At 39.3% G+C, this 25,361-nt stretch overlaps 1 protein-coding gene across 6 annotated transcripts in view; it reads right to left on the bottom strand.

Moving 5' to 3' along the window:
* EYA1 (EYA transcriptional coactivator and phosphatase 1) overlaps window positions 1–25,361 on the bottom strand; it is a 324,046-nt gene that overhangs the window by 8,561 nt on the left and 290,124 nt on the right. For all 6 annotated transcript variants that reach the window (XM_029222732.1, XM_029222736.1, XM_029222735.1 and 3 more), the window contains 5 exons: window positions 11,587–11,645; window positions 11,316–11,476; window positions 10,260–10,374; window positions 10,022–10,143; window positions 6,076–6,176 (listed from right to left, as the gene is read on the bottom strand). In XM_029222732.1, the coding sequence (XP_029078565.1) occupies window positions 6,076–6,176; window positions 10,022–10,143; window positions 10,260–10,374; window positions 11,316–11,476; window positions 11,587–11,645 (558 nt within the window). The remainder of the gene's footprint in view (window positions 1–6,075; window positions 6,177–10,021; window positions 10,144–10,259; window positions 10,375–11,315; window positions 11,477–11,586; window positions 11,646–25,361) is intronic.

Raw genomic sequence — 25,361 nt, 5'->3', positions numbered from 1 at the left:
GAGACCTTTTTAGAATTTGTCCATTTCTTCTAGGGTGAAAAAGGGAAAGCATTTCCTCTAAGACCAGGAACAAGACAAGGATGTCTAGTCTCACCACTATTATTCAACACAGTCTTGGAAGTCCTAGCCACAGCAATCACAGAAGAAAAAGAAATAAAAGGAATCCAAATTGGAAAAGAAGAAGTAAAACTGTCACTGTTTGCAGATGACATGATACTATACATAGAAAACCCTAAATATGCTACCAGAAAACTACTAGAGCTCATCAATGAAGTTGGTAAAGTTGCAGGATACAAAATTAATACACAGAAATCTCTTGCATTCCTATACGCTAACAATGAAAGGTCAGTAAGGAAAGAGAAATCAAGGCAACAATCCCATTTACCATCACATCAAAAAGAATAAAATACATAGGAATAAACCTACATAAGGAGGCAAAAGACCTGTACTCAGAAAACTGTAAGACACTGATGAAAGCAATCAAAGATGACACCAACAGATGGAGAGATATACCATGTTCTTGGATTGGAAAAATCAACATTGTGAAAATGACTATACTGCCCCAAGCAATCTACAGATTCAATGCAATCCCTATCAAATTACCAATGGTATTTTTCACAGAACTAGAACAACAATTTTTACAATTTCTATGGAAACACAAAAGACCCCGAATAGCCAAAGCAATGTTGAGAATGAAAAACGGAGCTGGAGGAATCAGGCTCCTTGACTTCAGACTATACTACAAACCTACAGTAATCAAGACAGTATGGTACTGGCACAAAAACAGAAACATAGATCAATGGAACAAGATAGAAAGCCCAGAGATAAACCCACATACCTATGGTCCCCTAATCTATGACAAAGGAGGCAAGAATATACAATGGAGCAGACAGTCTCTTCAATAAGCGGTGCTGGGAAAACTGGACAGCTGCATGTAAAAGAATGAAGTTAGAACAATCTTTAACACCATACACAAAAATAAACTCAGAATGGATTAAAGACCTAAATATAAGACTGGACACTATAAAAACTCTTAGAGGAAAACGTAGGCAGAACGCTCCTGGACATAAATAGCAGCAAGATCCTTTCTGACCCACCTCCTAGAGAAATGGAAATAAAAATAAACAAATGGGACCTAATTAAACTTAGAAGCTTTTGCACAGCAAAGGAAACCATAAACAAGACGAAAACACAACCCTCAGAATGGGAGAAAATATTTGCAAACAAAACAACTGACAGGGCATTAATCTCCAAAATATACAAATAGCTCATGCAGCTCAATATCAAAAAAACAACCCAATTAAAAAATGGGCAGAAGACTTAAATAGACATTTCTCCAAAGATGACATACAAATGGCCAACTAACATGAAAAGATGCTCAACATCACTAATTATTAGAGAAATGCAAATCAAAACTACAGTGAGGTATCACCTCACACCTGTGGGAATGGCCACCATCAAAAAAATCTATAAACAATAAATGCTGGAGAGGGTGTGGACAAAAGGGAACCCTCTTGCACTGTTGGTGGGAATGTATACTGGTGCAGCCACTATGGAGAACAATATGGAGGTTCCTTAAAAAACTAAAAATAGAACTACCATATGATCCAGCAATCCCACTCCTGGGCATATATCCAGAGCCAACCATAATCTGAAAGGATACGGGCACCCCAACGTTCACAGCAGCACTATTTACAATAGCCAGGACATGGAAGCAACCTAAATGTCCATTAATGGAGGAACAGAAAAAAATGTGGTACATACAATGGAATATCAGCCATAAAAAAGAACAAAATAATGCCATTTGCAGCAACAATGGATGGACCTAGAGATTGTCACACTGAGTGAAGTAAGTCAAACAGAGAAAGACAAGTATCATATATCGCTTATATGTTGATTCTAGAAAAAGGGTACAAATGAACTTATCTACAAAACAGAAATAGAGTACAGATCTAGAAAACAAAGTTATGGTTATCAGGGGGTAAGTGGTGGGGGAGGGATAAATTGGAAGATTGGGATTGACATAAACACAGTACTATATATAAGATAGATAATAACTAAGTAAGGACCTACTGTATATAGCACAGGGAACTTCACTCGATATTATGTAATGGCCTATATGGGAAAAGAGTCTAAAAAAGAGTTGATATATGTATATGTATAACAGATTCACTTTCTGTACACCTGAAACTAATACAACATTGTAAATCAACTATACTCCCATAAAAATTTTGAAAAACGATCTTTTTAGAATAATGTTGTTTTTTTAAAAAACAAAGGTATTTCTAACCTTTTCTCTTTGAAGGGTTTTTTTTTTTTTAATGATATGGATTATAGAATTAGATAAAATTACTGATGAAACTCCTGGGACTGTATTGCTAAAGAGAACAAAGGTGACAGAGCAGACTTCAATTGACCATAACAAAACAGGTAACTGGCAGAATACTTACTAGTTTTCATTTCCGGGCTTAAAAAAATAACTACCTCTAGCAAAAGAACATTATTTAGGGAGATGAAAGACATCTCTACAGGGAAGAGAGGAGAGTGTTGTATTAGATTTTTTAAAGGACATAGGAAATGAAGAGAGGCAGCTAAATGGTTAAAATTGATTTAGAAGAAATGCAAAATGTTTTGATTCACTCTTAGTGGTTCACTGTTAGTTTTATTTAATCTGAAATGCTTGTGAACCAAATTATAAACTAGAATTAATGATTTTTTAAATTTTAATCATGAGTGTAAAATTGGGAGAAAGAGAACACAACATAGTTCTATCTACCTCCCCAAAGGAAAGAAACAGTGCACACTATATTCCAACAATTAAAAAAAAGCATTAAAATGCTTTTTTTGTAAATCAAATCATATTTAAGATATGTAAGTAAAGTCAGTAATTTGAAGGAACTTTGCTGAATCTCACAGATATAATTGGCTTCAAATCCTAGTTTGGTGACTTTCTAGCTGTGTGAGCTTGGCCAAAGTATTTACCTTCCTGTGCCTCAGTTTCCTCATCTATAAAAGAGGTCTGAGGGCTCCTGCCTCATAGAATTGTTGTGAGGATTTAATGAGATAGTGGATAGGAAGTGCCTAAAAGAGGTTCTGGGACATAATAAGGGCTTTATAACTGATAGTAAGGATAACAACCATCTCTTTATTTCTTTAGCTTGAATTTTCATATAGAGTTTGCTAAATTGTAGTCTTCCCTTAAATTAAATATTAAATATTCTCTATTTCTATGCAGAACCCCACACATTAAATATACTCATTATTTACTGTGAACTATTAGATCCTTGTCTTTTAACTCATGCACTAAGTACTGCTGTTTAAATACTAGTTAACCTAGAAAGGCTAGACAGACTATAAGAAAGGAATGGTCAATTTGTCCCTCAGGATGATAGATTTATGACATCTGAATCATATGCACAATTATTAGGAATCTGACTATTTCTGAAAAATCTGTACACTTTACAAACACACATAAAGTTCTTACAACTCCTGGTTACAGTTTCATTAGAGTTCCCATGCTGGTAGCTCTCAAGGTGCAAAGATCTTGATCCTTTGTAACAGAGAGTACTGGACTGATTACATACACTCATCCCAAGAAATCAGAACAGAAAGTTGAAGCTACAAGCATTCATTTACAGTCAAAAAATTTAAAGAGGATGTTCGTCGTAGGCAGCTGCCTAATTCTTTTTGGTGTAGGTGTGTGTGTTTGTCCTGAATAGAAAGAATAACATGTCCAAAGGCAAACCGTGGAAATAATTTTAACTGTTCTTCAAAGAGAGCAAATACTCAGTACTGTTACTACTTTCAATTCTAACATCAAATCACGAATTCCTTTACTTTTCCCATCTTGTGTTCACCCACACAAATATTTAAGAAACATACTTGTGTTCTTTGAATTTTAGGTCATCACTTTCATAAACATTCTTCTGTCTACCACAAGCTAGAAAGCCACATTTTGGCAACCTTCTCTTAAAATTAAAATATTTTGGTGAGTACTAGGTGGAGAAGGACCAGCTTGGAAGGCAGATGCACACACCTTGGCCCTGGGCCATACTGGCATGAAATGCTGCTCTTCAATTCTGTGATGCTCAGCGGTGCAAATCTATTCCATGTTCCCATAGCCACTAGGAGGTCCTGTCTAGAAATGGCAGGGGATTCCAGAGGCTTTCTCAGGAAAAAGATTTGAGTCTGGATGTGCACCAAATATTCTCTTTAACTCTCCAGGGTTGAGTTTTGGGTACTCTGTTTAGTCTGGGAAAGATTTCTCTTTATGAAGACAGCCCAAAGGGCTAACAGATGTACCTAATGACAGTGGTGGTTGGCCACTGGTGAAGCTGGAACGCAGAATTAGTGCTTAGATGGCAAATACCGCTTAGAATCAAGCTTTAAAAATGTGTGTGTGGGTTTCTACCAGCACCGAACACACGTGGGGAGACTGTAATCATGGGCACACTGTGTATCTGTGGGTGTAAGTGAAATCTATTATTTATAGAATTAGGGTCAGCTTCTATGCTTTTACTGGAATCCAGAGGCACTGAAGGTGAATTAAGTATTCTTGGACTCTATAAGGAGGCTGGCCACGTGCCATGCTTAATGCTGCATCTATGGGCTGGTGCCATTTCTGGAGTATACTGGAATAGTCCAGAAGAGCTTGCCTCCTTTATGGAAAAGTGACTTCTATGAGTGAGTGTATGGGGAAGAGAAGAAAAAAATTATTCTATTGGTTAATCTCCTAAAATAATTAATGCTCTTCAATTTAAGAAATATTAGTGCATGACTGTGCCAAGATTTAGGGAACTGTAAAAAAAAAAAATGAAGACAGAGTCTCAAACAGCAATCAAGCAAAATAAGATCCCTACATCTCAGGAGCTCACACTTTACTGCTGAAACAGGCACATGTGCAAATAATTAATAATAATAGCTACCATTTGTTGCATACTTCATATGTATCAGGCTCTGTTTTATACCTGAACTAAATCTAATCCTTAAAATAGCCAATGAGCTAGGTGCTGCTATAATCTCCATGTACAGTTACGGAAAGAGAATGGTAAAGTAACTTTTTCGAAGTCACAGAACGGGTAAATGGTAGAGCTGTCATTCAAACCCAGGGTATCTGGCTCAAGAATCCAAGTTATTTACCAGAGCTTCTGCAATTAAAGTATAAGTGGTGCTACTATAACTGAGTTCGTATAAACAAAGGAAATAGAAAAGGTGGTATGTAAACTGGATTTTGAAAAATGAGTAAGACAATGACAGTAGGGCACTGGGAAGAGGAGCATTCCAGGCACAACAGCAGCAGGAAGGAGGTGCTGGGCGTGGCCAAAGGAGGGTAAGCAGACCAACGTGCCTACGTTGTTTCTAGATTGTGAAGACCCTGAGTGCCAGGCTAAGGAATGGGGCTCCTTCCTCCTTCCCCCTCTTTAAAATACAATAAAGGACATTCATGAGAAAGCTTTTGCTACGGGAAATGACAGAATCACACTTGCAGGGATGCAGAAGAATAAAAAGAAATATCATGGGCAAACGGGGAGTCAAGGGACCTGCTCCTTTCCTCCTTTTTGAGCATCCCCAAGAGAGGCAAAGCATTGACCTCGTGATCAAAAGAAGGCACCGTACTCTAGGGCAGAAAATAGTTTTGCAAGCCAGCTCTGATTAGCTCCTAGAATCTTTCTGAACTGATGTCTGGAAGGTTCTTAGGCTGCATCCTGGCTCAGGTAACGGACGTCTAATCACCTGGCGATGTCTGCCATGGGTGCAGAAAGCGGCAAGAGCAGGCATGTGTGCTCTCTCTGTTCCGGATGATGGCTGCAGAACTAAGCCTCCTTTTCTGTTCCCCAAGTCTACTTTCTGTGAAGACCAACCATCCATGACCCCCGAGCTTGTGAATACCACTCTTCAAAAAGCTCGCTTCAATAATGACTTAATTCTACTCTGCGCTTGGTCAGCGCTTATGGTTCAGAACATATTCATAATCTGTTTCAGAGAAATGGCATGTGTTGAAATGATCCAGTTCTGAAGATTCTGAGGAGTAAGAAAAATTAAAGGGCACAAGAGGCACCACGGAGGCACACTCACCTTTTTCGCCCCTTGTTCCTCTTCCACACCGTCTCCTATGACAACATATACCACTTTTCTTCCAAACCTCTGAATTATCCTCTCAAAACAGCTTTCCTTTCCTAATGAACAAAAGTGCATTGTGAAAAAATGTAAAGTTTGAGTAAGTCAGCACTCTAGGGCTTAAACTTTTTATATAAAATGCTTTTTCCATGCTTCTGATCCAAGTCTATCGTACTTGTGCAAACTAGGAGAAGAGTGCTTTTATATGCCATTTGGGGAGCATGTAGAACAGCACAATACGGCAAAAACTGTACATGAACGACCCATGTGGTGTCCTGTCCCTTGGGAATGGACAATTTTAGTACTTTGTCTCCCCCAAGACTCATTTATTAAAAAGTAGAATCTAGATCTCAGTAGAGCATTTGGTGGAAAAAGTATTGTTTGGAAATAGTACTTTTCCCCCTACAAGCTGAGACTAAATGAAAGCATGCCATTCTGGCAAAATATTTTAACTTGACTTAAAAAATGTTTCATGATCTATCAAACTCTGAATACAGTATCTGATCGAAAGACTGTTGACAAGGATGAACAAAACCGAAGGATTGGTTTTGTTACGGCAAGAGAAATCCAACACTGGACTTAGTTTATCCCTTCATTTTCAGGTTGGGATGCTCTTTGAATGAAAGACACCCCCCCCCCCACCCAGGCCTAATGCGTTGACCTGAAATATTCTTGGAAAACTGTTTCTGAAATGAATGTCAGGTAATTTGGCGCCCTACAAGAGAGAGCGTGCTTACCTGGCCCAGACACCTAATGCTCAGTAAAGCGCTTTCCTAGAGGAAAAGTGGGATAAAGGTAACAGGATACCTGTACCTATCTATTATCTTTCCCATGTCAAGACTTAGTTTAGGCGCCCGTGGCAGCTACACTGTAGGCACGTCCCTGTAGTTAATGCGGCCATTGTTGCTTCTTGGAGCAGGAACTGGGGTTCCAAGTCCTGGGCTGCCAATAAGGTCATTTTAATGGACAATGGGACAGTTTATAGGTTTCAAATGTGAATGGCTGAACGGGGCCTGTACCTCTTTCAAATAAGGATCAGATATACACACGAACAAATTGCTTGTTTGCTTAAACAAATGTCTGCTTTATATTTGTATTTTGCACTAAAATCTCTAGTTTGCATCTGACAGAACGAAATAAGGCCAGCCTTCTTCAAAGGATGTCATTTCAATGCTTCTTCAGTTGCCCACTAACCTGTGAAATATTAAATCACCTTGAGAAACAAATACAAAGGATGGTTTTCACTGCAAAAAATATGTAACCAAACAGTCAGATGTCATGAAACTTTCTTTCCCTGCTTAGAGGGAAATGTTTATGTGGCTTTGTAAAGTTTCCTTTTCGTGGAAAAAAGGAAGGTAAACTCAATGTTATTTAAAAGTAAGTCCCCAACCTTTTTGGCACCAGGGATCGGTTTCATGGAAGACCATTTTTCCGTGGACCGAGGGGGTGGGGGTGGGGGGTGGTCAGGGGCCGGGAGATGGGGATGGTTCTGGCAGCAACCCCAGCAATGCTTTGCTCCCCCTTCCGCCGCTCAGCTCCTGCTGGTCGTGGGGGGCGGGGAACCCTGGCCTACGAGGAAAATTCCTGGGTGGTTTTCTGCATTGATCCCCAAATTAGATCTCATTTGATGGCAAAACTCGCAGCAACTTACAGGAGTTTCAATCCCTACTTTTTTTTTATTAAAAATATCATGGAAAAGTGATTCTACCTATGGTTTTGAGATCGTTTCTACCACCGTACAATTTTTAAATCAAATTTTTATTCTAGACTGAAAACAATTAAAGAAGTCCAATATGGCAAACAAAATGCCCATTAAAAAAATACTTTCTTGATTGTTATTGTAACTTCCTATTACCCTCGCATTTTCAAATTATTTGGGATTAAAGTTCAATGTGCATGACGTGTAATACGCTAATTGTTCTTTTCTTCTGGGAAGTTAAGTGCTATCCCTTCTGTATTATATGCTCATTTGGAATATGTTCTTTCTTTCATGTGCTGATAAACCTTTCCCTTGGATCCTTGTTTACAAAACACAATGATTCCTCTTTACTGATACAGATAGAATAAAGACCTGAGTTCGTGGAAACTGATTGCTGTTTTATATGACACCATATAAAAATTCAAGTTCTATTGGGCTACTAGGAATTCTATTTGGTATACTCCTTTCGTTTTATAAGTATTTTCCAGTATTCTCTCCTTGGCCCTTCTCAGGAGGCATCAGTCATTCTCAAACTCCAACTATTTCCAGCTTGACAGGGCTATCTGAATATCCCATAGGTTTTTCAAACTCACATTGGTAAGATCAAACCCTTATTATCTTTGCCATCAAACCTGATTTCCCCATCAGCTAACAGTGTCACTGCTGACCCAGTTGCCTAAAAGAAACCTCTGTGTCAGCCTTCTTCTGAATAAACAACCATTTATTCACCCATTTCATTCAACACTGAGTACCTACCATGTGCTGGGCCCTGTAGCCACCATGATGAGTGAGATGGACAGACTCAGTTATCAAGGAGACTATGAACAAATAACTGAACAAGCAATTTTTTAGTGACAATTTAGTAAGTTCTTTGAAGGAGAAGTGCAAGCCAAATAGATAGGGGTTCTGTTTTGCACCTTTTTCTTTAGCCAGAAACAACCTTCTTTCCACCTACCAGGATACTCATCCTCCTTTCCTAGGACTCACTTACATAACATTCATCTCATTAGGGCAACATACGAGGCCACTTATGATAAGACCCAAGTTTACCTTTCCAGCATCAGCTTCCCATGGGCCTTGCATATTAGTCACCCGGGACGACTCACAAGTCCCTCAGCAGGGAACACATTTTAATTCCTCCAGTCACTTTGTTCTCACTAGCCATCTGCCTAGTAAACTCTTGTTTACCCTTCTCTACCCAGCTCAAATGTCATATCTTCCCTTTACTCTTAACTGACACGTGCCCTCTGCTGCCTCCTGGGTGGGAGTGAATGCTCTCCCATTGAAGTGCACATTTGGGCACTTAGTGGTAGGACCCCTTAGGCTGTGCAAGGGAGTCTGCTGGACCTTGGAATCAGAGAGATCTACTTTGACCTTAACTTAACTAGCTGTTAACTTGAACAATTAAGTCTCTGCGCTTTAGTTTTCTCAGCTGAAAAATGGAAAGGCTTCAAAGACTGACTTTAATATGTAAAATGTTTAGTACAATTCTGAGCATCTAGTAGATACTTGATAAATGCTTATTTACATAACTACTTTGTCATATTATAGTTATTTTGATGTCTGCTTCCCCTGCTAGAGATAATGAACTGCCTAAGGAAAGAGCCATGTCTTCTTTTTATCCTGACTTCTGTTTTGTCTTGGTTTATATCTTAACTAAATTTCCCATTAGTCTTCTTTCCCAACTACATTTCCTTCTTGCAAGAATTTTTTTGATCCCCGTAACAAAAATGGGAACTCAATCATTTATACATGTTGTAAAATAAGGTGAAAAAAATAGTTCCAGTAATAATAATTTATTATTAGAGTTGTTTAATTAAAGCTGCTATTAGTTATTTAATTTCTACTTTGTATATTTCTATACAACTACTTGTTTAAGCTTATAAAATATTTTCACTGATGTTGCCTAAGAGAATAAAAATAAGGTAATAACCTAGAAGTGATGCTAAGTTGCCTATAGCTAAAACGCATAGGTTTTAATGTTCGCCAGTAAAGTAAAATTTTCTGAGTTCAACTACATGGATTGTGCTTTATATTTCTCTTGATATCTAAAGCCAATTTTGACAATAAAATGGGTTAAATCATTCTTCTAGTTTTCTGATATTTAGCATTCTGAAAAAAGTAGTCCTGTTTATTGCCTTTCATTTTTACTAGCCTGAAAGCAAAGGGTTGACTGTTAAATAAATTAATTAAAAAGCAGCTTACCAATTTTAGTTGCACTGTAAATATTTTCTATGGGAAATACAATTCCTAATCCATACAGCAGGACTTTCGCCAATGCTGGGATAAGCTGAGTAGTTGTTACTAAAATATTAACACAGTTCGTCCTGTGAGAACACAAAGAAAAAAAAAAGACAGTTGAAAATTAAATCTCCAAAATGAACATGCACAGCTCGTTTTCAGGCAAAGGCACTTCGTATGAAGTGACCTGGGGAGAACTTACCGGGAGTGAATGAGTGTGAGAGCTTTCAGGGCCAGTGTCAACCAGGAGTCTGTCAGGGCTTCAATCTCGGCCCTCAGCTGCAACCAGGCTTCCCTCTTAGCTGGACCAAGCAGACCTGTGGATTTAAAAGCACGTGAACTACTTCCTCACTAACGTGTCTCATCAACTTTATAAACAGTAAACACTTAAAACTACTCGAATACTACCCTCAAGCTTTATAATATACTAAGCAATTTTTCACATTATCATTCATTTGACAAATATTTAGCACGTGGGGAACATCTATTGGTTTTGCATTCCTAGCATCCTTCTTCTGGCTACAGACGTCATCTCTTCTTTTGGGGGAGCCTACTCTCCCCCATTCCTCCAACCATTGAGCAGATTGAGCAGAGCAGACCCTACCCTCTGGCTCCCAGAATAGCCATATGTCCTCAGCTTGGCTAGTGAAAGGCTGTTTTGGAACTTTTGCTCAATCTATTGGGAAAGACACTTTCCACCCCATGGAGGTGCTAGACTGGTAGCATATAAGACTGGGTCTACTGGTAGGCACGTTTGCCACCTTTTGGGAGGCGGTAATTTTCCAAAGGAAATTACAGGCCAAAGATTACTGATTGCATCATCTGAGCATCTGGATTTAGCCATGCCAGAAACCAACACCACCTAAACTTTTCATTAGGTCAATATGTTCCTTTTCATACCAAAGCCATTTTGAACCACAATCAAAAGATCCAAGCTAATGCAAACATCTACCCGGTAGAAGGAGCTTTATGATTCGTCTTAAGTCCTTTAGGCAGGAGGTCAAGAAACTTACTCCAGGTCACACCACTACTAAGGAATGGAGCGAGGACTAGACCAGCCTGGCCAGGGCAGCTGGCTCTAGTCTGTTACTTCTGTCACTCAGTCACAGCAGAATAATCACTGGTTAGATGAAACGGCTCTCAAAAAAAGCTGTTCTATCCAAAAAAGTGTGACGTAAAATAAAAGTGTGTGGTACTTTGAGCATCTTATCAAGACTATCTTAACTAACCCAGTAACCTACTGGTGATAGTCACTTGCCTCCAACATTATTTTTGTAGGTATTGTAGATCTCTTTTACTCGTCTGTAACGGAAGGCCAACTTTCTCATCCAGTCTACACCGCCACGCACACCGGTTGCCAAGCATAAATTAGCGCTGGTTGCCGCAGCAGGAAAGCCATCTGTTCCAAAGTTATATGTGCTATTTAGATGCAAGAAAAGCCCAAAGTTAACCAAACAGAAACTTCATCTTAATAAGCTGAGCAATTAAGCTATAACATGGAGCCCATCACTTCCCATTCATGGGCTCACCTTAGGTCTTGTCCATTGTCATCTGAAGAGACATCATCTATATGAACTTGGTCACATTCCTAAAATGCAATGAAAATGATACACGTTAATTTTCAAAAAGCATCTACATTTATCTACATTTTTTGGAGGGGGGAAAATCCACACAAGCCTGTTTAAAAAAAAAAAAGCCCGAACACTGTAATTGGAGTGTTTTCCAACCACGGCAATCAGTAGGTGGCAGTCTAGTTAAATTGACATTTTTACCTACTTCGGGTCCTTTTACAATATAAGAAACGAGCAATGTCATTAAGGACTACTGTTATTCGGGTTCAGAAAACACATTTTTGTGTTTAGAAAGGAAAGTGATTGATTGAAAACAATTAGCATATGTGTTTCATAAACCTCAGGTACCTGAAGACATCGTGCTGCTCCGAGCTGATTCAGTCAATGCCGAAGCGTAACTGAAACCAGACATTTCGGTAAATCTAACATGCTAGAAAAATTAAACCTGATGCTAACTGCCAATGAAATTATGACCTCTGATTGCTGTCGAGCCACACACCAACACAGCCTGAGGCCAGCGTGTGGAGGAGCCCAGACTAGAAAATCTGTTACTGGTTTGCCATTGATTTGAGAGATGCAAGTTTTATTCTGTGTGTGTGTGTGTGTGTGTGTGTGTGCGCGCGCGCGTGCGTGCGTGCATGTGTGTGTAGGAAAAAAGCATGGGAGACTTCACAACCTAAATAAAAATAATCAAACCACGAGGTGTTTTTTTTACTGTTTTTAAAACTTTTTAACTTTTTTTACCTGTTTCACTATTATTACATATTCATTTTAAATATCGGATTGATGAGTTGATTATAGAATAATACGAGTTGAACGGACCTGATTTTAAAATCCCAATCCATGTGTAAAGTGTTTAGAATAGGAGGTGTAACTGTGGGTTAAAGCTCAGTTGGACGGGTTCACGTTGATACACCTGCTCACATATAAGCACGCCCACATCTTACTGCTGTGTCCCCAGCCCCCAGCATCATTGTGGGAAGAGCAGACACTCAGTAAATGTTTGTTGAACAAATGAAGGCAAACTAATTTGGAGACAGACACGGTCCCTAGTCCAGAAACGAGTAACACACCCTTGGCATGCTTTAATGTTTTCAGTTATGATTCTCCTCTTGGCAGTCAGCCTCCAGGTACCCCAGAGGCCGTTCTGACACTTATTTCCATTAAAAGTTTTAGTTAAAAAAATTTTAAAAGAAATTTTCAGGCATGCATCCTGTATTTTAAAAATGTTCTTCAGACTAAAGCTCTGGTTATCTTTCCTATAGAGTTAATTTTATAGAATCTAGCCTATCTGTCCCTCTAATGCTTCACATCCAACGTATAACAAGATGCCATAGGTAAGCACCACAGGAATAGAAGGTGTATTTTTATGTTGCTGGTTCCTTCTGAACAAATTCTTTTCTCTCCATGGATTTGTGAGGAAAAGAGCAGGAGATAGAAGTGGAAAGAAACTCAAACCAGCTGTTGCTTAACAGAATTAAAATCCTGACCCCCCAACCTCTTCTTTCTAAAGCATCTATTTTCCAGGCAACCCTCTCCCAGCAAGCAGCAAGTTCCAAGGAGGAAAGGACTTTGACCTTGTAACCCTCCCCTGCTCTCCCGAGGTCCGTAACCCCAGATAAGAAAAAAAAAGAATAAAAGTCTAGGAGGCCTCACAGGCAGGACTGTGAATTTAACATTTAAAAAAACAGGTCATTCCTGCAAAACATGTTTGGAAACTTCTCAGAGTTATTCATTATACATAATTCGGAGGGTGAAAGATGAATGATAGTTGTGTTTTTTCAACAACGTACTTATTCTGGGTTTAAAGAATTACTAAATCATGACTTTCTGCTATCTAGCCATTTATCTAGCCAGAAATACAAAAATTACGCTGTTGGTAAACTACTCTTTTAGGGTGCATGGTTAGTTACAACACAAACAAATGCAGAAAAGTGTACTCCCCGCAAAGAAACAAAAACCCTAAAGCCTTAGCGCCGCAGTGGAGGATTTTTCTCTCTTGGGAGAGAGAACCGAGAGGAGGAGGAAGTTGAGAAATTAGAAGAGGAAAAGATATGTTAAAGAGAATTTAATTCAAGGAATCAATGGTGACCTAAAGTTACTTGGTTAACTCTAGGGGTGGGAGGAATTCTTTGCAAAAACAGGGTGTTAAGAGGCTTTTCTTAAGCTAATGCTCTTGAAAATCTCCATTACTAACAGAGCAGCCGTTATCTTCTAATGACTGTTGATGACTCTACCGTGGCTATTGTCCATCCACATCCTGTATTTGTTTTCTCCTGCCAGCTTTCCTTAAGACTTTTTGTTCACAGGCTGAGGCCCTCATTTGAAGTATTGTTCAATATCTTGGTTCGCGCTAAGTGTCAACAGCTTCCAGCTTTTTTAACTGCAGGTAACCAAACTCACTTCACGGTGATTTGATTAAAGCAAAGTTTGGTGTGGTGGCAACAAGGAAATCCAGCTAAAAGCTGGAGAATTTTTGTAGAACAATTTTAATCAAAATAGATTTAAAAAATCAAGAGCATTTTTTGAAAGAGCCTCGTTAGCACTTTTAGGAATTAAAACATCGTTAAAATGTCTATGTAAAATGTGTTTTTGGAATGGGTGCTCATTTTACTTAACAATAGACAAGTACTATGTTGCACAGACTTGGAATTGATAAGCTACATATTAAAGATGCATCCCCGCTGAGTCTCTGTATGAGTTTACAAATAATGGTATAAATGTCTTGGGAAACAAGCTATGTATTTAAAAAAATTTTAATGAGAAACTATAATATTACTTTTGATGCTTACCTATGAAAAACTTTAATTCCTTAAAGAATGGAGAGCATTAAGATACTGAAAGATCATTTCATTTCCCAGCAGAGCCCTGTTACGTGTGAACTTGTGCTAAGTGTCTTCACCCTCAAATTAGAAACTGCAGTTCCCTACATTCTGATATCCTGCAGTTGTCTCCTCTGTGGGGATGAGGCTCCCCTTCTCCCACTTTTCAGAAGCCATCTAGCTTTTTGTTTGTCTTCCTAAGAGCCTAATTTGAGGTTTTCATTTTTGCTTTCCAAATTTGGTTGCTTTTAGTTTCCAAATTCGTCATAAACCGAGACAATTCGGTAACTGAGGGAGGGAGCAGAGGGGCCTCTGCACCCACTGAAACAACAACAGCAACAAAGTTTAAATCCCCCACTGGTAGACACAGAAGACAATAATGGAAGCTTTCTGTATTTTCACGTGCCAAAATATATCCCTACAAGCCCTAATTTAATGCTTAATACGCAAAGTGCAGATATATAGAATTCCACAAGAAAATACGTTTTTATTCCTAAATGCTGAAAATGTACTTTTGAAATAAACTTCCAAAAAGTATGTGATAGGATTTTAAGGAGCATGTCATTACCGAATCCAAGTCTTGGGGTGGCATCCACATGGGGGGCTCCCACTGCCAGCTCAGCCAATTTAGCGTATTTCACGCATTAATCAGTCCTGCTGAGACTTGAGATGCCTAAGGGACCCCTAGCATATATGGGTGTCAGGCTTGGGGTCTCACTTGGGGACACAGAGTAGTGATTTTCTGGACTCCTGGCAGACTTTGCACTCAATACCCATCCAAGCAGGCTAATGGGTGCCTTGGATTAAAAAGGTGATCATTTATTTATTCATGTGTCTGATTATTTATTAAGGGGTGACTGTTCCGGGTATTGTTCTAGATGCTAAGGATACACCACTTAACACAAAAATCCTTACCATCTTGGAACTAACATTCTAGTCGGGAGAGACACCCGAACAAGAAAATATGCAAAATGTACAATCAGGCAGTAATAAGTGCTAAGGAGAAAAAATACAGCAGGTGAGGGGAATATGCAAGGCTGTGGTGGTATCTGGGGAAAGAGCTTTGCAGGCCAAGGAAAGAGCACGTTCAAAGGCCCTGAGGCGGGAGGGGAAGAGTTACATGGGCCAGCAGGTGACAAGTGAGGAGCTGGCTCTGCCTTGGAAGTAGCATCAAGTTATCAGTCCCTGCCCTCAAGGCACCTACAGTTTAGCAGGAGGGCCAGAAGTTAATTTAACCAGCTACACATGTGCTAAGTTAATTACACTTGTGCTAAATGCTGCAGAACCTCCCCGGAATCCAAAGGACTATCCTCTCGGAGAAAAGGGAGCCCTCCTGCACCGCTGGTGGGAATGTAAGTTGGTGCAGCCACTACGGAGAACAGTATGGAGGTTCCTCAGAAAACTAAAATTAGAACTACCATATGATCCAGCAATCCCACTCCTGGGCATATAACTGGACAATACTATAATTCAAAAAGATACATGTGCCCCTATGTTCATAGCAGCACTGTTCACAATAGCCAAAACGTGGAAACAACCTAAATGTCCATCGACAGATGAATGGATAAGGAAGGTGTGGTACACATATACAATGGAATACTACTTGGCCATAAAAAAGAATGGAATAATGCCATTTTCAGCAACATGAATGCAACTAGAAATTATCATACTAAATGAAGTCAGAAAGAGAAGGACAAATATATGATATCACTCATATGTGGAACCTAAAATATGGCACAAATGAACCTATCTACAAATGAACACAGGCAGACTCATAGACATGGAGAACAGACTTGTGGTTGCCCGGGGTTGGGGGCGGGGGAGGGAGAGGGCTGGATTGGGAGTTCGGGTTGGTAGATACAAACTTACGTTTGGAATGGATAGACAACAAGGTCCTAATGTATAGCACAGGGAACTATATTGTATATCCTGTGATCAAACATAATGGAAAAGAGTATAAAAGAAGAATGTATAGATGTACACGTTTCCCAACAAATAAATAAATAAAAACAAGGGACTATCCTCTTGCTGAATGGTGGAATTCTGTTTAGTCCAAGAGGGTTGCAGAGCTCTGAAAAACTGAAATTATAGTTTGCTACATCAGAGAGGGACAGCCTGGCCCACTGTTTATTCTGGTTGCTTTTGTGATTAAGCTAATCAAATACAGACATACATGGTGGACAGCTAGAGGTGGTTCACAATCGCTGAAGCTGTGGTAACAGAAACAAAACATAGCTTTTTGATCCCAGACTGTCAACGCCGGTCCTCTACTTTTGAATGGCTGTGGGGTGGAGTAGGGGAAGGTGGCGCTTTTGGGGCAAGCCATCCTCCTCTCTAGGAAATACTCTAGACTTAGAGACGCAAAGGGACTCTGTACAGTTAGTGAGCAGGTCCCAGAGGTGAGAGGGAAGGTTCTTGGACATAGTTTCTTTTACCCCCCAAATTATAGATGTGAGAATTAATGTGGGACTGGAAAGGGATCAAGAGGTGGGCAAAGAGTTATTTGTTGTTCATGGCTTTCCAAAGGGATGTCAAAATCAGTATTTTTGCATAAAGGCTCTGTGCCACGTCAATCCTAAAGGAATATATAATTAACATTTTTAGTTAACCAGCTTTCACATATACCCACATCTCACAAAGAGATTCCAAGGAAGAGTCAGGCCAGTGCTGGGCACAGTTGTGATTAACCTTCACTAGGAAAATTTCACAATGCTACCGAATTAGATATTGCTAACGCATTTGGCCCACTGTTGCCATCCTGAACTCAGTCCCTCCCTTTTCAGAAGTCCTAAAGCACCAGGCATGCACCATCCGTTGACATTCGGTTACCAAAGTGTCCCGTGTTGACACTTCGTGTCCCGCAAAGAGCGTATTCCTCCTTCCCTCAAAGTGACGGCGAGCGACTCTGAGTCGTTTCTTATACTTCTGTGGAGTTCCTGCAGAGGCAGGCCCACGGTTTCTCTTATACGGACTCCTATTTCTTGTTGAGTTGAATTACTGTTATTTGTGTAGAACACAAAATAGTATTTAATGTTATAACCCATTTTATAGATGCAAATAAATGAAGATTCAGAAAAGTTAAATAACCTAAGTGCTGAGACACTTATACAGGTCTTTGACCCCCATTCACTGTTTCTTCCCGGGATCCCTGGATTTCACACAGTGTAGACAGGTGGCCACGACCTGGGCCACTGGTGCCTCGCCCGTTGTTTCACGTTTAGGGGACCCCTGCTCCAGGATGCATCCTCCCCTTCGTCTGCCCCACACCCACCTGGGTCCAGAGTTTGTCACCACAGCCCCTCTCCCAGCCCGGAGCTCGGGATGTGAGTCCTCCATTCTCCAGTTCAAGCCCCGCCCCTTCATCTCTCCACCATGCCTCCAAATGGCACTCCAGAGAGAAACTTCCGGAAGGAGCGCCATCATGGGAACTGGGGTGGAGGGGACAGGGCACAATGGTAGGCAGTGAGAGCGTAGGTGTTAGTGTGACTTTGACACGTCCTCATAGGAGCCTTGAAGCCAGGAACAAGGATTTTGGCCACAGTCACGGTAGAGTTGAATGAGGGCAGTTGGCAACGATCAGGGAGGCGTGAGATTGAGCCTACAGGTGCTGGCCTACAGGCTCTGTTCTACCTGAGCGCCTCCTAGGAGCATCCTTTAGATAAACACCACAAACCAAATGACCAAAGTTTACCCTCGCCTGGCTTCCCTTTATGTTCCATGGCTTGTGCTTCACAGAGCGGTAAAATAAATAAAATTAGCAAGCTTCAGCTACTCCCGGCCCTCAGCTCAGGCATCTCAGCGCTCGTGGGGCTGGATTATAAAACGTTCACATGCGTGGCTGGGGAAAACTGCCAACGCATGAAGCAGAATTGAATACCAGGGACTTAGAGATGCACAGGGACTCTGTGCAGTTAGTGAGCAGGTCCCAGAGTTGAGAGGGAAGGTTGGGAGCGGAAGCAAGCCACATGGGTACCGTCTCACGGCCAGGCGGCAAAGGCACAGTCTCTCTCAGAACTCTGGTTGCACTGTTATTCTGCCTTTTTGGTCCCTTCTGTCATTATTTTTGGCACTGCAACTCAAGCTGACCTTTTTCTGATCCGTCATCATCTCTGGCCTTCCAGGGCCGGGCCACAGACATGTTCTTTTGGACCAAGCCCCGGGAATAACTCCGATTTTGTACAGGGGCTCATATGCAAAATATTAAGTTATGGCAGAATTTTTCTGCAAATATTTATTCTGCTTTGATACCATAGTGGTTGGACTTTTCCCCCCAAGCCTTTCACTTGTGCCATAATTATGTAAAAATACACCATACCATTCACATTCATTTAGGAAAATTAATAAAAAGAATTAAGACAGTTACAATGGGTCCTATTATCTGTGCCAAGCACAGTGACGTCATCGCCAGGATGTTGAGGCGTTTATACCCCTGAATCCGACACTAGAAACATAAACTCCAAATAAACCTGCAGGCTTTGAATAAACAGAGACACTTAGAAGACTTTGAGGCAGCCTGCATGTTATGAAAGGGAACAATATAAAATTCTTACAAACACGTCTTTGGAGAAGTTGAGTTACAGAAGCCCTGATTCTGCTGACTGAAGCGGTATTTGCTCCATTTCCCAAATTTACCATGAGAAAACGGACACCTTACTGCCTACTAATTGTATCAATAACTTTCTTTACAAAGTAAAGAAGGAAGGAAGAAAGAGTCACCGGAGAACGAGCTATTTTCATTGTCTACATCAGCGAACCTACTGAGACCCCCTGGAGTTGGTGAAGGCCAAGGAAAGGACGGCTGGGTTCTTTCTCCCCATGTCATCAAGCAGTTACATCCACTGCTCTGACCTCCCCCCCTTCAACAATACAGATACTTGCTTGATACCTTAGACATCTACAAGCTACTAGGAAGTTTTCCTTTTATTCCTAAACATGAAAATGTTTAATTATACAGAGTACAGGAGTATTTCTAGTACTTTAGAGACAACTCATACAAATTGTCTGAAAGCTTTATTTTAACAAGTGATCAGCAGTGCTTGAAAATGTTAAAAAAAAAAAAAAAAAGACACACACCCCCCCCCCCCGACCTGTGGATCTGCCCACACTATCCTCTTTCTCATAGAAAATCTAAATTGTACTGATGGCATTACGGGGTGACCAGTATTTGAGTGACACAGGTTTTAAGGGAGTGATTTCCATGGCGGCTTTTGGAAATAACTCCCGACTGCCTAGATATTTGCATAGCTTTGTTGGAAAAATAAGGTGAAATGGGTCATCCCTAGAGATTTTCTGTTATTCAGAAGTTTTATGTAGGGGGAAGGAGTGGTCAACAAACAAGTTAATTAATGACAAAGATGTGAAGAATCCTGCTTCTAATTCACTGACAATTAGAGTCAGCGCTTTGAGCTCGGTGGTTAAGAAATTCTGTCTGTACTGTACAGCCCAGGGAACTATATTCAATATCTTGTAATAACCTATAATGGAAAAGAATCTGAAAAAATATATATGTATAACTGAGTCACTTTGCTATACACCTGAAACTAACGCAACATTGTAAATCAATTATATACTTCAATTAAAAAAAGAAATTCTGTCTGAGAGTAAATTTGCAGAAACCAGGGTTTTACTTGCATATTTCGCTCTTTTGCTTTATAAAGGAGGCTGTCCGATCAACGTGCTGTGTATTTAGACTTACTGATGGGGAATAATATGCTTGTAGTGTGCTTTCTATAGGTGTGTCCAAACCCTCACTGCACTTTCAAATGGATGCAATGAAAAGCCATAGAACTGCTGCGTCCCTGTGCCCCTCACCATGGACTGGCGGCAAGCCTGCAGCGCGGGCCACCTGGGAAGAAGGGTATCCAGGTTGCAGCCCGGTGACTCTGGCGCTCAGCGGCAGGACCTGTCATGCCTGTCTGGGGTGCACCTTGTGACCTGCCGATTGCCTGTGCTACCCCACAACAATGCTTCCTTGCAAAAGAAAAGGGTGCAGATTACCCAGGGCTAAGGCACGGGAGATGAGGAACAAAGGGAGTTTTTGAAATCATTCTGTTTGACAGTTTGGGAAACACCAAGCTAAGGAATTAAAATATAGCTGGACAAATTTATCTTCACATTCCCACTTTAAACTCAGCACAGCATCAGTGCCAATGCGTATTTTAAGTCAATGTTTAAATATCCCTATCTGTTTTGATAGGAATAGGATGACACAACTATAGAAGCCAGTAGGAAAAGAATAAAAATAAAAACAGAATTTTGAATCTCAGAAACCGATAAGAGGAATTTTAACATCTATTTTTAAGATCTGGTAGTAAGATGCAACTTGTGGAGACACGTGCTGTTTTTAATTATTGTTTCTTACTTAGAAAAACGGTATTTTAATATATTTAATGTTACCATACCCTGTAGGGATTATATAAACGAGAGAGATATTTTACTAGAATCATGTTTACTTTAGCTAGGAGACCTAGGTACCTGTATTCAAAACCCAAGATTTGAATTACAGCAGTTTCAACAAAGGCAAGAGATTAACTATTTCAATCTCATTCTGTTTAGATGAATATTCATAAAACATTTAGAGAATAAAATCTTTACTGAAAGTACCTGGAGATGGCATATTAAGGCAAAAGATAAAGTGCTTAGGCCACGTTTTCGTATATGTACGAAGTTATACTAAATATTTAAGATCACTAAATAAAAATTACAGGACCCTCAAGCTTCTTATTAACAATAATTAAAGAAAAGATGAGAGCATCTTTTTAAATTTGTAATATTTTCTTATAATATTAATTCCTTTAAAAATGTGCTTATTAAAAGTAAGATGTCATGATAATACCACTGCAGCACGCCGAAGAATCCCAAAGGAATTGCATGAAGCTGGTTCCTTCTTAGAGAGTGGTACAGTGTTAATAAATATGTCAGTTTCACTCTGCTGGGAGTTCCTTCTTTCTAACCATGAATACCTTCTTTACCTCATGGTTATATTAAATATATTTGTCTTTATTTACACCCTCCACCTTAGGGTGAGGAAAAGAAAGGCTTACTAATGAAAGCCAGAAAGAATTGAAAATGAGCTTTTAAAATAAAATGGGCTTATTTAAAATCGTTCAACACTGTATCTCTAAAAGTAGTGGAATCATTTAATTGATAATTATGGCATATTATTACATTTGATCAAATGATATCAACACATAACTTTCTTTACTTTTTAAAAACTATACAACGAATAAAAAATAAAGTGAATAAAAAGCACAGAGTGAATGAAAAGGTATACAGTGAATGCCTAATATCTAATGCTACAAGATCCATCTTTTTTTGTTTAAGTTATGTTTTGTGCAACAGCACAAATTATATTTCAGTGCATTCTATACCCCTACCACATGATACTATACATAACAAGTTTTGGCCCAAATACACAGCTTCATTTATCATTCAGCTAATACAAGAAGATATGGCATTTTACACATTTGCAGAGAAATCAGTGAAAATGTTTTATACCTTCAAATACAAAAATAGGGCAGTGCATCAGTGTTTGATATGTCAAATTGTATTATACAGCTTTTCATGAAAAGATCATACATATTTTTAATTATATCATGTAACTTAAAATCAAGTAGTAAGATAAAAGACTACAAATGGACAAGGTACAAAATAATAATTCAGAGCCTTAAAAAAAAGGACAACTCAGCACATATCTAATATAAATGTCATTGTTTGGAATGTCAGGACTACTCTTAAGAATAAGACATTTATTTATTGCTGAACTGATTTCTCCGTTTTCAGTGGGTTTGCCCATCATTTTGCAAACATAATTTGTCATTGGCCACAGTGTTCTTTGTAATTCCTGTTGCCTTTCTTTTAGATCTATTATTCCTGCTGAGAGTATCTACCAAAGAAGAATTTTTCACAGTGACACCAGCTCTAGTCCTGCTGTGAATAACCATATTCTCATAAAAATCATTCTTTTTATGGCAAACTTGCTGCTAGAAGCATGGAAACATACCCAAACCAGGAAACCTTTTATACTTTTCTGTAATCACTTTCTTTTAACCTTCACTGCCATTTGAAGAAAATTAATCACATGCTAATATATTCACAAAGCATTTAATTAGATGTTTTCATTTACATGGAATATTTCTGTTTTGATCACACATAAACCAATGAACTAAAGCTGTAATAATTAAACAGGTCATATTATAAGAGAGCTCTTTTTTTCTGAAATAATTTTGCACTCTAAAATTCAATATTTGCGACAAACAGAAGTTCCAGTTTATTACCGTTCATGTCTATCGGTTCCTCTTTATTGAACTGCAAACCATATGTCAGGACAATTTTTAAGGACATATTTCAATGTAATTGATTTTTTAAGTGACTCTTTCTTGCAGGGGTGAGGAGTAAAATTTGAAACTTTAAAAGAGATCAATTTATTAATTTTAGTTAACTTTTATCATATAGCCAGATGACTTTATAATGGTAAAAAAGAATCAGTTTTGTATAAAAGAATGTGTAGCTCGGAATAACATCCTTAGTTCATAAGCGAATAAAAATTCTCCAGGCTGATTTCCTCTGTTGTATAATTAATGCTGACTCCAGAGAGAAAAGTAGGCAGAAACGGACATAGGCACTTAAGAAAAAAAAAGTTTCCCCATGAGCTTCAGGAAGGTTCCATCATCACCTTCCCTCACTGTCAGCCCCTCGGGGGGAGTGAGGACCTCAGAGGAGGCCACTTTCCTACTCAAAAAGTTCTCTCCTCTCTTCCAAGTATCAGTGGGTCTGAAATTCCACCCGTGGAAATCATCCCTTTTCAATCTTCTTTTATAAGACAAAGACTTCTGGTAAGGGTAAATGACTTAAGCTCCATTACTTTGGTGTGAACTGTCCTATCTGGTAAGCTTCCTCCAGCATGGGGGCTCTGGTGTGCCCCAAACCAATGGGTGTCAGTAGGGGAGGGGGGAGGGGCAAGTGCCTGAAAACTAAGGAAAAATCTTGTTCATACTCATAGTCTCACTCCCTACAAAACCACCCCTTTTCCCATGAATTATATATTTCAAGCCACAAAGACTATGTTTTGGTTGTTTATATATTATTCAGGAAAACAGTATATTATACACCATTAATATAGCATTAATATGATCTATGTTACCTCTGGAAAAGATATCTTTAGAAAATATATAGGACACACATTCTGTATTCTTTCATTCATTTTGTCATGTATTCAACTAATAATGACTGACCACCTATTTATATACCAGGCACCAAGCACACGAAGATAAACGAGATGCAGAAAATTCCAGCAATCCTTTATAAACACGGGGAGGGGCTGGAGAGAGAGGCTTTAAGTGAGTGTCACTATGATTTTTCTCTCAGAGAAGGAACTAGAATTCTCACAAAGCTACAAGAATGGAACGTGGGATTCATCATGCTTCTCGCCCTTCTCCTTTCAACCCAGCCTGTGCATTGATCACCTTCAGATATAGTTTTCTCAGAGAAGGTTTTGCTCTCCCGGGAAACACGATGGGAGGGCTGGTGGAAATCCTCCAGTTAATCCACTATGGAGGATTAGCTTCTTGGGGGCAGGTAATACATTTCACTTCTGTTTCTGTCTGTCTCTGCCTTTTAACCAGAAGGTGATCAATAGATGCTTTGGAAAAATTAAATTAGAAATACGTTATATATTCCAATGCAAATGGACATTCAAGGGCTTCAGTAATGAGACTTAACCTTGCCTATCCAATGCTGTCTGTCTCTCCTTCATAGCCCATCTGGAGGAGGCACATGCCCCTCGCAGGCCAGCCTCAATCAGCCTGGCCTCCACTTCCCTCTTTCGCCAGATAATGGTTGTGTCTATTGCTTGCTGGAATGTCTTCTCTCTCCTTTCTCTCCTGTCAAGGCAAGATTCCTCTGGCAAGCTTTTTATTATTATTATTATTTGACCAATAAAACTGATGGATTCTTTTCTTTCTCAACCCTGATGTATGCTCTGGAGCTCACTGTCTGGATAACAGAAGCAACAATCATTAAGAGCCACTATGTGTCAGGCACGTATATTGCACACTATGTCCAATCCTCCCTTAAACTCTATATTTGATGGGTGAGGAAATGAAGGCTTACACAGATCTGTGTATCCCACCAGGTAATAAATGCTTTGAAGGAAGAGAGAGCTTTTTATGGGTCTTTTTCTCCCTATTTGTATTCTAAGTAGAACCTTATTCCCGCCTGTTCCTTTTCTGTGTGGACCAAGCATATGGACGATACTGAAGGAAACCTTCCAGATTACCTGGCTGCCAGAATTTAATATGAAAAAATGGGGCGACCCAACCAGAAATTAGTTGCTAACATTACTGGATTTTGTCAAGGCAGTGTTAAAAATTTAGTAGTTTTATGAAAATAAATTTATTATTTTATCTGATTATAAATGATACATATTCATGTAGAGAACGCATGCAAAACACAAAAATATATAAAACAATAAACTTCAATTCCATCCCTCAGAAGGAGCCAGTCTTAAAATGCTTCCATTGTTCTTCCTGGTCCTACTCATTCAATTATCCAACATTCTTCATGTTTTTCGTAGAGCTTAAATTTTGGCACGGGATACACACCAAAAAAGCCGGTAGAACCAGATACACGTTTTGTAGCTACTTTCCCCTCCACTCAACAATATGGAATAAACATCTTTGAATATCAATTAATCATGTGTATTATCTTTTAAATTGCTGTATACTATTCCACGCCATGCATGTCTCATATTTCTTCTGACCAAGCAATGGCTGATAGTTTCTAATATTTTCTTAATTCCCTAATATTTAAGTAGGGCAACAACTGTCAATCTTCCTTACAATTCCATTTTAAGCATCTAAAATAATTAATATTTAATTATTAATTAATTACTCATTAATAATTAATATCTAA

Source organism: Monodon monoceros, unplaced genomic scaffold (genome assembly GCF_005190385.1).
Source record: "Monodon monoceros isolate NGI ecotype Baffin Bay Population unplaced genomic scaffold, NGI_Narwhal_1 Super_Scaffold_14, whole genome shotgun sequence".
In the NCBI taxonomy this organism is placed as follows: Eukaryota; Metazoa; Chordata; class Mammalia; order Artiodactyla; family Monodontidae; genus Monodon; species Monodon monoceros.
Note: the sequence above shows the minus strand (reverse complement) of the source record. Positions and strands in the feature narration are given on the sequence as shown.